Genomic DNA, 15,324 nt, shown 5'->3' on the forward strand with positions numbered 1-15,324 from the left:
CCCCTCCCCAGACAGGGTCTATTTATCTAAACTTTCTCTCTAGCCTTGTGTAATGTTCTACAAACATTAATCATTTAAGGTATTCCTTGAATCTGTTGTTAAATTGAATTTGAAGAGAAACCAGTAGGATGTAGGCAATACACAATTTAGCTAAACACACCAACTCCAATGAGATATCCAAACTAAGGTGAAGTCCCCATTTTTATTTCTCAAATTGGCAACAGTAAATTTATAGGACCACTTTTCTTGTAGTATTATTTGGTGTCAAGTGTTCAAAAGTGTGTAAATGTGGCATCTTTTATTAAGATTGAACCCAGAATTTGAAATGAAGTACCAAAAATTACTTTAAAGAATGCTTTATTGACTCTATCCTAAGAACATACTATAAAAGGAGCAAGAACTAAATAAACTTAAAAGCTTCCAAAATACAAAGAAAAAGTAATAACTAAACTACTTCGACATTCAAAAAACAGGTCACACTAAACTTTTTGGTCGAGTTTGTTCTTAACCTAAAAACAAAACAAAACAACAACAACAACAACAACAAAAAAAAACCACAAAAAAACCTCCCCAAACTTCACATTTCAAGTTATAAACTTACCTCAGTAGTGTACATGAAATGGTTTTGAAACAATATAGATAGATGGTTCAGATAGATGATCAAAGATAGGAGGCTCATTGATATCTAACTGGCTATGTCACCAATATCAGTTTTAAGGTAGTTTGGTATTTGCCAAGATAAGAAACCTCTTCTTCTTCTTCTTTTTTTTTTTGCACTTAATTTTACAGGCACATGTAAAATACAGTAAGAATAAGGTGTCAGAGACTCATCCTATTAAAAAAAAATTCTATAGAAATCGTCCACTATTGCCAATGAAAGAGAATATTTCTTCCACTGTTTGACAGGATGAAGATCTGGTCCTCATAAAAATCTCACAACATGATTTATTCTAATAGGCTAGGATTTGGATGCAGGTTTCTAGATATGTTTTTTAGAACATTGCACAATTGCTCTACTTTCTAAGTGTGGTTTTAAAAATCATGGAAAAGTGTGTCAAGAACGTGTAAAGGCTTCAACCTGGCACTCAATAATTTTATAGAATAGTTAAAAATAAATATTGTTTATATATAAAAACTCTTCCCATCAGAAGATGAGAAAATAGGCATTTGGGAATCTTTTAATTTATATATTTTTAAACAAAATCTAAAAATATTTGCTAAGGGAGTGGACCCATTCTCTGTCCACACATGTAAATTGTATACTGCCACCAGCAAAAAAATCCCATGGCTGGAGAGATTGAATGGATCCACAATATGACATAAAAACATAACTGCATACTCTCTACCTATTGCACACCTCACTTCTTTAAGTTTTCCAATCAAAGCGGATGCAGTTCATAAAGTGGGTGAGAATCAACATTTTACTGTATTTTACATTCAGTCTGCTAAATAAAAGCCTTTAAACAGGCCACAAAACACTGCAATAATATAATTACTTCCTAATAGCAACAAAAACAACAACAACAAAAAACCAACAACCTTATTAATAACATTGAAATAAAATGGTTTCATTTTTCTGGTAAAACACACACCATGTACTTTTTTTGCAAAGTAAAACGACATTAAAAATGTCTAAGTAGAAGATATTTACAAACTTTTAAAACTCCTAAAGGTTTCTCCTCCTCTTCCTGGATGTGTTCTCCCAAATTTAGTTCACCAAAGCAGAAGTTACTTGTGCACAGTAAATGGAGGAAAGCCCCATTTTACAAGCACAGTATTCTAAAAGTCCCAACTACAGCAGAAATTTACCAAGGAGACATGATCACGAGACCCTTAAGTGGATAAAGCATTACTCTCCTATGGACAAGAACTCTTTTTGGACCCTGTCTACAATTAAAGCGCACATTCTCTGTCACTACAACTTCGAAAGAAAAAAAAAAAAACAAAATTCAAGAGAATTGGAAAGGAAATTCAATGTCGGCCTGGACAATGAAGAAGCTAGGTAGAGGCGCGCTCTCGTGGGCTCCATCAAATCCTGCTTCAGCATGTGCACCAAAGCACAGATAAAAAGATACTACCAAAAAAGTAGTTGAGTGGAGAACTCAGTGATTTCTTTTCTGTTTCTAACAACCCACTCCCCAAATGTCCAGTATTGTCCAGTCTTGGAGGACAAAGGAAAATGGAAAATGAGGAAGAGCACAGTAGGTGGGAGAGGCCGAAATCTACGAAATCTCTTAGAAATCTCAGGCTATTTCCTCCTCAATGAAGGAGAATTTGAGCATTTCCATTTTTGTCAAAAAGAGAATGTATCCGAGATGGCGCCATCATCCCAATGGCCGGCAACAACACAGTGGCTTCACTCATCTTAAAATTGCACTTTCCAGGATTATTTTTTTAAATAAGGTATTCAGGGTTGTCTATGTTTTTAAAAGCACTACTTTTCTGTATCTTTAAATATTGAATATATCTTTTCAAAATATCACCTAGCTGCATGGATGTTCTTAATATATATATATATATATATAGTCAATATATTTATTAAAGGCACTACAAAATAAACATCTCTGGAGTGCAGAAGTTAAGAAAATAACCTTCATACCGAAAATATAATTGCTAAAAAAAACCTTTATAAACATACCATTGTATACAGGTGACTAGAAGATCGTATTAAGGCATTGCAAGTTGAACTCTCTGAGAAATGTAGGAATACAGGAGCATTCACTTTAAAAGTCACAAAAAACAAGTGACTTCATTTGTATAAAATATTTCAACATTAATATTTGATAACATTCTTCACTTTCAGGGTTCTAGATATATTTACTAAAGTTCAGGCATGTTCTTGGCGATGGGTACTTTCTTCATAAATAGTAAAGTGTTCCTTCAGTGGTTTTTCTGTTTGTTTTCACAACCCCTCCCTCCCCCCTCAATCTCAGTATGTCTGGTAGACATCATGGATGGGAACCTGAATTGTAGCGGTAGGGAATGGCTGAGGTATGTAGCCAGCGTAACCTCCATAAACCGCAGCTGCAGCCGCCGCGTTCTTCTGTAGTGTGGCTAGTGTGGCTGTAGCAGGAGCAGCAAACGGGACGTAACTGGCACCGTAGATCCCAGCCGCGGGGATTCTCGGGACATTTGGAGCCACCGTGTACACTGGAGTGATTGGGCGGCCCTAAGGAGAACGGAGAAAAGATGCCCATGTAAATAGCAAACGGGAACAGGTCCATAGTATTAAACAGGTGAGAACCAGAAGTCAAGAGAGCAATGGGTTTCCAGTCAGAGATCTGGCTTTGAATGACTTCCCCCACTCTCTTAACTTGCCACCTATGGGAACTTGATTTCTTTTCTATGGCCTTAAACTTTATCTGGAAAACAGGGTCCTGGATGAGGAGGTATGGGATATGTATCAAAGCTGATGCAATTCATAAATTGGAGGAACCAATATTTCACGGTATTTTATACGGACTGATTCACTAAAAATTTAAATTAAAGCCTTTAAAACAGACTATAAAGCACTGTAATAAAATATTGTATGTGTTTCTGTCTCTCTATGTAATTATACATTGTAAATGTGTGTGTGTGTGTATGTATATATATATATATATATATATACATACACACACACACATGCATGTGTATAAGAGAGACAAACAGAGAGAGGGAGAGAGAGGGAAGGAGGGAGGAAGAAATGAGAGAGAGAGAGAGAGAGAGAGAGAGAGAGAGCGCTAGCTTTTTAATAATCAAAAAACCTTGAATTAGCATTGGCATAAAATGTTTTTATTTCATGGCAAACCAGAAACTACATACATTTCCAACTACTTTGAAAATGTGCATTCTGTTCCACTATAATGCTTATTTTGTAAATGCAAATTTAATTCAACATGATTGATATATTAGGGAATAATATGACCATAACTTTCATGTTTGCTTCTATGAGAATTTATCAAAAACTGCAGAAATCAATTTCTCAGCCATTTTCACTAGACAACTTCAGGTCCTTTTCAAGGTAAACTGACATATATTCTTGTGTATCTTTTGGTAGAGTAGGAGCTGTGGGCAGAGGCTGGTCTGTATCCAAGTTATTCTTCTTGATATCATGGCCCTGTGTCCAGGACTTTGGGGATGCACTTTTGCTTTTAGCTTTCAACTTTGCCAGCAAAAGAAGCAAGAAAGACAACTAGCAGCCCATGGCTACAGAAACTATTACTATTTATTATAGTTTTTATAAATTTCTTCACCATTTAACATGCATAAAACTGTACTACCATTTTAATTTGATTACTACTTTTTTTTTTTTAATGTGCCACTGATGAAGTTTTTGAGCATTATACTTTAACCCCAATTTCCCCCAAAAACCCTATAGTTTTTAATTGTTCAATTTTGCATAGCTTGGTGATTTTCTTTCTTTCTTTAGGAATTCATTTATTGAGTTATGTGCTGTAAGAGAACTAATTGTACATTAGAAGATTTTAACAAACTCTTGCATTCTCTCCCTCTTCCTCTTGATAAATGGAAGTCATTTGTATACACTCAATGATGCATGACTGCAGCATTCCTAACACTCTTTACACCAGAGACATTTTGCAGCAAAACATAATGATGGTAAATCTTTTCAAGTATAAGGACCCTTTCTTAAGGTAAAAATATGTAGATTTTCACCTGATGGTTGAAGGTATCCCCCATCCCATCAATGCTTCGGTCATCCCCCTCACCCCTCACCCAGATTTCATAGATCACAAGTTTGGGAAAATCTGTCCATCGTAATCTACAGGATCCCTTCCAATTCTAAGAACTATGGCCCAAAGAATCACCACTTTGCTGGAGTTTTGAAGGAACAGAATCAAAGAGATAGGATATCATAATTCATCTCATCCAATTCATACCTAATCATTAATCACTTCTATAATATATCAAGTACACTGAAGTGTATTCCAGTGTCTTCAAATCAAATACAAAATACTTTGGTGTTCAAAGCCTTTCATAATCTAATACCCTTCTACTTCCCTTCTCTCTTTCTCTCTGGCTGTATCCCAGGACTACAACACTCTCCCTCCTCTGTTCTTACTACTGAACTCTCTAGTTTTTTAAGTCTCAAATAAATCACTTAACCTTTCTCATCATTGCTCTCATTTGTCATTATCTAAAGTCACCCATGTCCCTTCCTAGACCCAGGAATTGAAGTGAGATCTATTAAACTTTATGTTGAATACTGAGTCCAATATTTATCAAATTACTGAATGTATGCTATCAACTCACACTCTGCTCCTTGCCATTTCTTTCCCCTCTTTTACACAAATTTCTGTTTGGAGATAGGACTCCTGAACTTTAGGAGTTTGCAGAATAAACAACTTCCATAGCCTAGTTTACAATAAGTAAAAGGCAAGTAAAAGCATGGCATAATGAAGGCTTTATGGTAGGAAGACTAGGGTTGAAGTTGGCTTCTTATCTATATTGGCTGTTTGACTTTGATCAAGTCACACAACCTTACAATGTCCCAGATAGCTCACAAAGATTAAATTGCAAATAAGTATTTCTTGCTGAGAATTCTCTCCATTAATAAAAAAACATGAGTAAAGTCTGAAATTTAAAAAGGAGAATAAACAAAGCATTCTTCCCCCCCCCTCCATGACATTCTTTTTTTATCTCAATGAAAAAGGAAAGAGAGCTCAATTTGTGGGCAGTTTCTTGGAGCCACTGGAGGCTTTCATCAGAAGGATTCACAAGTCCTGGTGTATTTTTAGTACAGCAGATAAGAGAGCTATAGTCACGAAGACCTGAGTTCAGATCTAGCCTCAGATACTAACTACATGACGATGGGTAAGTCAGTTACAAAATTTCTATCTGCCTCAGTTTCCTCACCTGTAAAGTGGAGATAATAATTGTACAGATTAAGTACTATCTAAAACTTTCTCTCCTTTCCCCCCCCCTTCCAGCACAAATTGGAATACCAAATAAATCAGTCACTCTAATATTAATATAAGTGTCTCCTGTAGTGATAGCTTCCTAATAGCAGGAACTTGTGTTTAAAATTAATCTGGCTTACCTCACCCTATTGTGAGTTCTAGGCACATAAGGAACTCCAACCTATCAATACACAAATAAATGGTGAAAGGAAATACCTATCACATGAATTTCCATGACATAAAAAACTTACCTGGAAAGGTGGAGGGGTTGAAACAGCAGGTATGATAGCAGCAGCAGCGGCGGCGGCAGCAGCAGCACTGGCTGGGTCCGGTTGCACTGCAATGGGATTGATCATATGTTCCATTGTATGGATTTTGCCATCTTCCAGCATCTTGGGAGCAGGAGTAGCCTGAAACATGGAATACTGGGCCCCAATAGCAGGGATGGCCACTAAAACGGGATCAGGAATAGGAAAAAACCAAGCTGATTAAGATTAATATATGCTCTCTTTGCAGTGAAATCAAATATACCAGCAAGACGTTGCCACTGGCTTAGAAGTGATCTATCAGTAATAATATTCAATACAGAGAAATTTCTTTCATCTCTACGGTGGGCAGTGGTGAGAGTGCCCAGAACAAGTAGGGTAGAAATTGGAAATTAGCCAAGATCTTGATACCCTGGCCTGAACTTATATGAATAAGTCAGCCACCTTCTTATCATTTTATCGCTGCTAGACCTGCAACCTTCTTTGGCTTAATTGTCTTTTAAGCTGAGAGTTTCATTACAAAGCTCAGAGGAATAGATTCATGCTGTTAGTTCTGCATTTGATATTGAACACCAGATTACTTACACATGATGAGAGCATACAGCATGTAAAATTAAAATGTAAAATGTAAAATTAAAGCTACAGTAATCTTTAAGCCTTATAACAGGATTCACTAATAAAACAGTCAGGCCAAGATTTCATGGGTCTTTCTGTATGAAATTCAAAAATCTGCATATAGAGATAAAGGCACTTCAATTAAAGTCTCAAAAAGTTTGGAATATTTTCTGAATGTTTACTTGATGGAACACTATTTTAGGCATTGTGGGAGATAAAAAAATAACAGAAGCTTTTTTATGTGAATGATTATTTTTACAATTATATTACATATTTAACACAATGTATTGATTTTAAAAATATATATAAATTCTAGTAAAGTACAGAAATAGGTCTTATATTTAATTTACTAGAATTTGCACACATGTACACACAGAGATAAAGAGCAAAATGGAGGATGGACTTAAATGAGTTGAAATGTTCAAAAAAGTCTAGTCATTGAAAGAGAGAAGAAGGAGAAATGTGGAAGCGTATGACTCCAAAGGCTTTGTTTACCTTTCATATTCATATTATTGTGACCTAGGGAACTTTCAAGTACAAATGACATCAGCAAGAGATCAAGCTCTGCTTTCTATTTCATGTTATGTCATTATACAATCACTCTTCTTCACAAGCTACTACATTTTTCTACCAAGTCTTTTCCTAGTTTAGATGATGGCAACTAACTAGCCAACCTATTATTAGGCAATTCTGCTTATCTTCAGCATTCCCAGAACCCCCAATGAAGGTGATACCTCTTAAGAATGGAGAAAAGACAAGCCCAGTGGAAAAGATGAACAGGAGACATAAGAGAACAAATCTCTTAAATTGTAAAAATGCTTATATTCTTGATAAAAAGAGGCACAGAGAAGAAAGAGAGAAAACTAATACTCCTAGAAAGAGAAAACTAATAATACTCCCTAGAACTTTATTGGCTTATTTGGGACTATTTTATTCTGGTTACAAGTTCATTGCAGTATCTCCTGCAATCCTCTGAACATTATTTTTTTCCAATTAAACTCTGTATATACACTATATATATTGGATTCTTTTGCCAATTACAAATAGGAAGAGTTAGTCGCTGAAACTTGGGTTGGTTTTATGTGCACAATAAAAACAAGAAAATCCTTAAATGAAAAAGGTTAGTTCAATACTTGCTCATAATGTGAGGAATATTTAGATGGGGATCTGGTCAGGAAAGTTCTGAAAACATCTTATGTATAACAAATTATTTTTTATTTCTTAATAAGACAAATTCTTTGTTCTCCTATGGGCCAAAATGCAATGGACTCCTTGCTCCCTCTCCCCCATATTTGGGTCAAGTTCATAGAACTTTGACCCATGGGAGAATTGATGTATGAAAGATGTAATAAGCTCATATTACCACCATTTTTGGTTGAATATTTTATAGAAATTATCCATTCAAGCAATCTTAGTCTGCTTCCTATAGAATCACTTGCCTTGATTTTTACCTGCATCTTCATTATTTGGCTGGACTAAAAGGAACAGGTGCTTATAACCAAGGCTGATACTCATTAATTAGATATTGACTCAGAAATTTTAATGTCTCAGGGTAGTTAGATGGTACAATGAATAGAGCACTAGTCCTGAAATCAGAAGGACCAGAGTTCAAATCTGGTCTCAGACACTTAACACTTCCAAGCTGTGTGACCCTGGGCAAGTCACTCAATGCTCAGAGTCTCAGCAAAAACAAACAAATAAATAAAAATTTGTAATGTCTGATATTGCACCTTCATGATATTTCTAGATCACGTACATCATTATTATGAAGGAGGGATGGTGGCCCTGACCATTGACAAGTGAGAGCTTCCGTCTCCACAAACTCTTTGAGCAAAATTCAAGGTACAACAGGAGAAAAATAAACTTTTTTGGTCAAATTCTCTTCAGATAAAGCAAAAGGTCTAGCTATTGGAGCATAGATTACACTAGTACTGAGAAATACTAAAGATTCCAGTGGTTGACTAGGTTTCCCCGAGGTACATTCACATATTTGTGTGTAGCTGAGCCTAAGAAAGGCTGATTGGACATGGCCCATCCCTCAGATTTATACTGACCTGTACCGGGTTTAATAGCAACTGGATTGACAGCAGATAATTCCAAATTTGGTACAAGTTCATATCCTTTTTCTTGCTGCTTTCCTTTCCCTTCATGATATCGGCTATAAATGCCACGGCCGGCAGAGTATCCCCCGAGGTAAGATCCCCTAGGGCCTGGGGCTCTGTTGCCAGCTGCACCTCGCCCTCGGCCTCTTATGCTCCCTGCTTATAGAAACAACACAAAACTGGGATGAATAATCACAAGTGACAGTGCCAAAAGGCCCAGCTTCACATCTCTGAAGACTCCAAGGATCCTGAGATTTGACTGTCTACAAAGAGTCGAAATTGTCCAGACTAATACCTTCTAATTTTAATGTTACAGATGCCTAAAGAAACCTCTTATTCCTGAGTGCAATTACTATCTAAATCAATATTAAAGTTTAAAACTACACTAAGATGTTGGAGACACCCGCCTTATACGAATGAGGTCAAAACTCTTGGCTAGATTAGAATATACCCCGATAATACATGACATTTACATCACGGAGACCCATTAAAAATCACCAACTTCAAGATCTATCATCCTTGAATACATTATTTGATTATAAAAATCCTCAGGCTGCTCATGCACTCAGTGCAATAATACTTGGATTACCTATTCTACATGACACATAAGAAAGCATTTTAGGAGGTATCATGTACAATAAAATGGTCTGCTTCTGGAGTTGAAGGATGTCAGCTGCATACCACCTGGGTAATTTGGGAGAAATCATTAACTATCTTTGGACCGCAATTCTTTGATCAGCAAGATGAAGGGGTTAAGCTAAATTTCCCACTAAGATCTTTTAGAACTCTTAAGAAAAATCTACAATTTTACTTTATATGCAATTAGTTTTATGCTTTCTAATGACAACTAAGGTGGATATCTTTTAAGTTCTGACAAAGGAACATCTAAAAACTCGTATATTAAAAAAAAAAAAAAAAAAAAGCGCCTTGCATACCCTAACATACAATAGAGGCAAACTGATGGGCTAGAAAATGAAGATCAGAGGTAAGCAATGGTGACTTAAATAAAAATGCCCCAGAGAGCTAACTTACCTTTCACAAAATATTCTCTGTTGGGTCCAATCAGAGCATTGTAGGGATAGCTATAGTAGGCCAATGTGTAGGGATCGCACGAGTAAACATAGTTAGGCTGCTGAGGTGTTGCTTCCGCAGTTACGTTTCCTTTGGCTGCCTTCTGATAGCGTGTGTATTGCTCTTTATCTACTGGCTTGGCCAAAGTAACTTCAAGACACGAGCCTTCAAGTTCCGTGCCATTGAGGCTGTTCATAGCATGGACGGCATCATCCCGGCTGGTGAAGTGAACAAAGGCATAATCGCGGATCTTTTTAACTCGCTCTACACAACCGGGATTGAACTGGCCAAAGCTCTTTTTAATTGTCTCCTCGGTTGTTTCAATCATCAGATTTCTCACGTACAGAATCTTAACGGTTTCCATGACGTCTTCGTCCACATCTATCTCTGGCTCGGCCCAGTCCACTGCAATCTGGTGTCCCCAGAGCTGGATCCTTCCCGGCATGAGTTTTCTCCTGGCCATAGCCGCTGCCCTGTGGCTCTCATACTCCACAAAGGCAAACCCTCTGTTCTTCATCTTATCGGCGGCACTTGCATACACGATCACATCTAGCACCCCTTCAGTCACTTTGGAGATCTCCTCCAGTATCTCCTCTCTCTTTTTCATCTTAGGGATGCCCCCGATGAAGAGCCGACAGTTATCCACACTGCAGCAGACTCCTAGAAGTCGACCCGGTCTGATTTCATAATTGTTCAGTTCCCTCACGGCACGCTTAGCTTCGTGCTTGTGAGTGTACATCACAAAAGCGTAGCCGCGGTTCTTCCCGTCAAAGTCCATCATCAACCGCATCTCATAGATACGCCCAACCGACTCAAATACCGGAACCAGCTCATCTTCATACACATCTCGGGGAATCTTACCCACAAAGACCTCGCAGCCGCGTGGGGGGTGGAGCCCTTCCCAACCTGGGGGAGGACCGCCATACTTGCGCTGCCCATTCTCCTGTATCATACTATAACCCGTACGTTCCATGAGGGCTAGGAGGGCAGCTTCGTTGGGGGCCCCGGCAATACCTTCAGGAACTTTGGCCGCTGACATGTTGGTGGAATCGTTGCTCATTGCTGTAGTGGAATCCTCTGCTGTCATTATGTCGCAATCATTCAAAACTTGATGAAATCTAAAGAGGGAGAAAAGAAATGAGATTATTTTACATTCTACACAAGACTAGGACTGCAATTGTATGTCTTAAAGTAGTCACATATACCACAATTCTAGCAGAAAACCAGAGTTAAAAACCAACCATGTGACACATTTGTAAAAATAATTGCTTCAAATAGCCAAAATATCATGTGAAAAAAACAGAAACTATTTGATTAAAAATTGCAGTGTATGAATATTTCTACACTTGAAATAACTTAAAAAAAAAAATACTTCCTAACAAGTCTAAAACAGAACATTAACTATTTATTCTAAATGCTGCTTTCCCCCCTAAATTAAAGTATTTCCTTGATGTGTAGGGAGCTCCCAGAACTTCCATTATCAATAAGGATCGGTTTCTTCTCTGAAAGTTGTGTTTTATGAGTTTCTTGGTAGACTGATATGTTTAGTGATTTGCCGAGGGTCAAATAATCAATATGTATATAAATATCAAATGCAATATTCCTCTTGCAAAGGCAAAAAACAATTCTAATAAACTATTGCCAGCTTGGACTAATTTTTTTTTTTTTTTTTTAATCATGTTCTGATATTTCTTCGGAACACAAACCTTTTCACTGTTAAGAAATTCCCTTACAAAAAAGTGGCCATATAACAAAAGCAAATAGGAGAAAAAAATGTAACTGATAAATGACTATGTAAAAAGATGCTGCACATTATTAATAAGAGAAATTCAAATTAAAATAGCCTTGAGGTTTGCTTTCACACTTATCAAGCTAACAAAAATAATTTTTAAAAAGGAAATAGTATTAGAAGGTCTGGGAGAAGACAAGAACATTCATATTTGTTGGTGGAGCTGGGAAGGAGCCCAGCCTTCCTACAATACAGTTTGGGACTGTACAAGAGAGAAAATTCTTTGTGTGGCATTCAAAGCCCTTCAAAACTTCCTCCCAGCCTTCGACCTTTCTAGTTTTCTTATACTCTTACACACCAACTCCAATCTAGTCTTTTATTTATTAGCACCAGATTTTTTCCTTTTGGTTTCTCAAACAAGACACTTCCATTTCCCAAGTCCAGGTATTGTTAATGTTTGTCTCCTGTGCTAGGAATGGCCTCCTTCCCCAGCTCTGACTCTGGTTTCACTGGTTCATTCAAGTCCCAACTAAAACCTCACCTAACCCTAAACCAAAGCCCTTCCCAATCCTCCCTATTCTAATGTCTTCTCTCTGTTAAATAATTCCAGTTTTTCCTGTATATAGTCATTAGCACATTCTTCATTAGAATGAGAAGACCTCATTAGATCTTGAATGAATTGAACTGTTTCCTTAGAGCTGAGCACAGTGCCTGGCACATAATAAAAATGCAATAAGTGTATATTAACTAAACCCAGTAATCTCTTTTGGGAATCCACTTAAAAAAAAAAAGGTCAAGATCAGAAATATTCATGGCAGCACTCTTTGTATCAGAACTAGAAACAAAAGCAGATAGCAAATGATTCGAGTCATGGAGGGGCAAACTGTGGTTTATAAAAATAACAGGGTACTGAGATAATTAAAGGGTATGGAAATTCACGGAAACTTTCAGGGACAGGTATGAAATACTGTAGAGTGAATGAAAGCAGAAACAAGAACATAATCATAATAATTTAAATATTATTAAATTATGCCAAATATTATTTCACATTATAAAAAAATAAATTTAATAACGTACAAGAAAATTTAATAACGTAGCACTCAGATTGATATAATAGAGTATGTGTGCTCATAGGACAGACACATGCCTGGGTAATATTCTTGCAACATGATTGATTTCTTTAATGTCATGCCTCCAATCTCCCAAAGAGAAACATTAAGCCATCTTGCTCAACAAACTTGATAGAATAGTATACCAATTCTATTACCAATGATGCCTTGGACAAACATGGATTTTCAAAACTATCATTAAATAAAATTATAAAGCATTTAAAACATTGCAAGATTTTTATGTTTCTTTTCTTGAGGTTTATACAACATTATGAAGTATCATCTCCTTTTTTATAGATCAGATGCAGCAAGGTTAAATGCTTAAGTGATTGTTTGGATTGAAATTGGACTTTTTATTTAGTTTAGAACTCTATTCACTGCAATATTGTGTTAAGAATAACTATGAGCAAATAAGTCATTTTCAGTATTATAAATACCCAAATTAACCAGAAAGGACATTAAAAAAAAGGTAGTATCTGCATTCAGAGAAAGAAGTATGGGAGATTTGTCTTTCTAAATTCAAATCTGACCTCAGACACTTACTAGCTGTGTGACCCTGACCAAGTAACTTAACCCTGTCTGCCTCAATTCTTCATCTATAAAATGAGCTGGAGAAGGAAATGGCAAACCAGTCCGATGTGTCTATCAAGAAAACCTCAAATGGGGTCAATAAAAATAACTGAAAATGACTGAATGAGAACGAGTTCCTCCTGCAAAGCTTTCTGAGGGAAACCATTTACTCTTTTTAGCCACTGTACTACAGTGTACTACATGGCACACACTGTACTACTGTTGGCCAGTAAGAATTCACATTTCTACGACAAGATCAGGAGAGGAATTCATCCTCAAAAAGAGGAACTAAAATGTATGTCACCACTGGAAATCATTTGGGATGAAGCCAAGTACAGAACTGAAACACATCTGTTTTTCTACTTAGAGGTGATCAGAATCCTAAAATACCTCTAAGAGAGCCCTTCGATCTTGGATCTGGCACATCAGTGAAAAAATTCTGGATTGCACAATTTAATTAAATGTGTCATAGACTTTGAGATTTAGAACCAGCCAATCAGTCTTATCTGTACTCAGTGTACAAGGTAAACATGCTCCTCCTTCCTTCCAACTTTAAATTATGTCAACCCAGCTGCCATTTTACTTAGTCTTCCATGTTTGGAATCTGAATAGTATTCCTTTCCCTCGAATAAAAATTAAATTGATTTAATTCATTCTGGTGAGCATTTATTTCTTAGGAATATTTTAGGAAATGTAGGATTACAACTGAGAGACGATCAGAATATTACAAGGAAATGAGCTGTTGCTCTATCCACTGTGCTACCTAGCTGCCCCCTACAAGGAAATACTTTATTAAGTATTTATTCAATATTTATTCAAATATTAAGTAATATTTGAATGAAATTATTTTTCAAGTCCTTTCAATTCAGCCCCACACACCTGCCTTTATTCCTTCTCATCTAATTCTTCATCTATCAATTCCTCTTGTTGTTATTACTCAGTCTTGTTTGACTCTTTGTGACCCCATGGACCGTAACATGCCAGACTTTTCCATCCTCCAGGATCTCTGTCCAAGCTCCTGTTTGTTGTTCCCATGACACCATCTACCCAGCTGATCCTCTGCCATTCCCTTCTGGTCCCACAATGTTAAATGACTTGCCCATAGTCACACAGCTAGAGGCGAGATTTGATTCAGCTCTCCCTGATTTCAGGCTGAGTGCTCTAATCTGTTGAGCCACCAGTTATCTCTAGTGAATTTACAGAATTTATAGAATAAATAGGAATCACGGTGGAGATGGTGCTTGAGTTCTATCTTGGACAAAAGGAGATTTTGTGAGGAGGAAGTTCATTTTCAACACAGAATACAGCCAGCCAGGCCAAAATATGCAGACCAGAAGACCAGAAAAAAGTTGGGCTATAGCAGGTGGAAAGCAGACAAATAGGGAGTAACATACAAGCTAGAGTGATAAGGCAGTAAGAACCATAGATAGGGAGGACCCTATCTAAGTTGGAAAAGGCTGAAGACAAAAGGAGAAGGTCAGATATAAGAATGACTGAACAACAATTGTCTCCCCCATTAGAATGTAAACTCCTTGAGAGAAGGGATGGCTTCATTCTCTATATTTATATCCCCAAAACCTGCCCACAGTTGTTGATGATTAAGAGTTGTAAACTCCTAGAGGGTAGGAACCATGTCAATAGTTTAAAATTTTTTTTCTGACAAATATTTATATGCTATCTACTATATATACAAAAATCCTGGGAATGCTGTCATGGAGATTAATTTCTCCCAGTTCATTTGGAACCTCCAGTGTACACAGGGCAAGACATTAATAAATATTTGTCGAATTGAATATAAGAATGATGGCACCCTGTAGGTTTATGAATTGGCAGACATGCTTTCTGGCACAGCAACCGGTCTTATAAAAGGATCTATACATATTAAACTCAACTTTCCAATGACAAAAGATGGCATAGTTAAATTGCATTAAGTGAACTTGAAATGCTTTATATCTACTATCT

The 15,324-nt window shown here is 36.9% G+C and overlaps 1 protein-coding gene across 15 annotated transcripts in view; it reads right to left on the minus strand.

The window, feature by feature from the left end:
- Positions 1-2,605: 2,605 nt before the first annotated feature.
- Positions 2,606-15,324, minus strand: part of RBM47 (RNA binding motif protein 47) — a 139,886-nt gene continuing 127,167 nt past the window's right edge. For 9 of the 15 annotated variants that reach the window (XM_074273670.1, XM_074273669.1, XM_074273674.1 and 6 more), the window contains 4 exons: positions 9,916-11,072; positions 8,836-9,042; positions 6,152-6,351; positions 2,606-3,169 (listed from right to left, as the gene is read on the minus strand). In XM_074273670.1, coding sequence (XP_074129771.1) covers positions 2,930-3,169; positions 6,152-6,351; positions 8,836-9,042; positions 9,916-11,041 — 1,773 coding nt within the window. In that variant the 5' untranslated portion in view covers positions 11,042-11,072 and the 3' untranslated portion in view covers positions 2,606-2,929. The remainder of the gene's footprint in view (positions 3,170-6,151; positions 6,352-8,835; positions 9,043-9,915; positions 11,073-15,324) is intronic. The other 6 variants (XM_074273667.1, XM_074273678.1, XM_074273680.1 and 3 more) reach the window with 2 other exon arrangements.

The sequence above is a fragment of the Sminthopsis crassicaudata genome, chromosome 6, assembly GCF_048593235.1.
Source record: "Sminthopsis crassicaudata isolate SCR6 chromosome 6, ASM4859323v1, whole genome shotgun sequence".
Classification (NCBI taxonomy): Eukaryota; Metazoa; Chordata; class Mammalia; order Dasyuromorphia; family Dasyuridae; genus Sminthopsis; species Sminthopsis crassicaudata.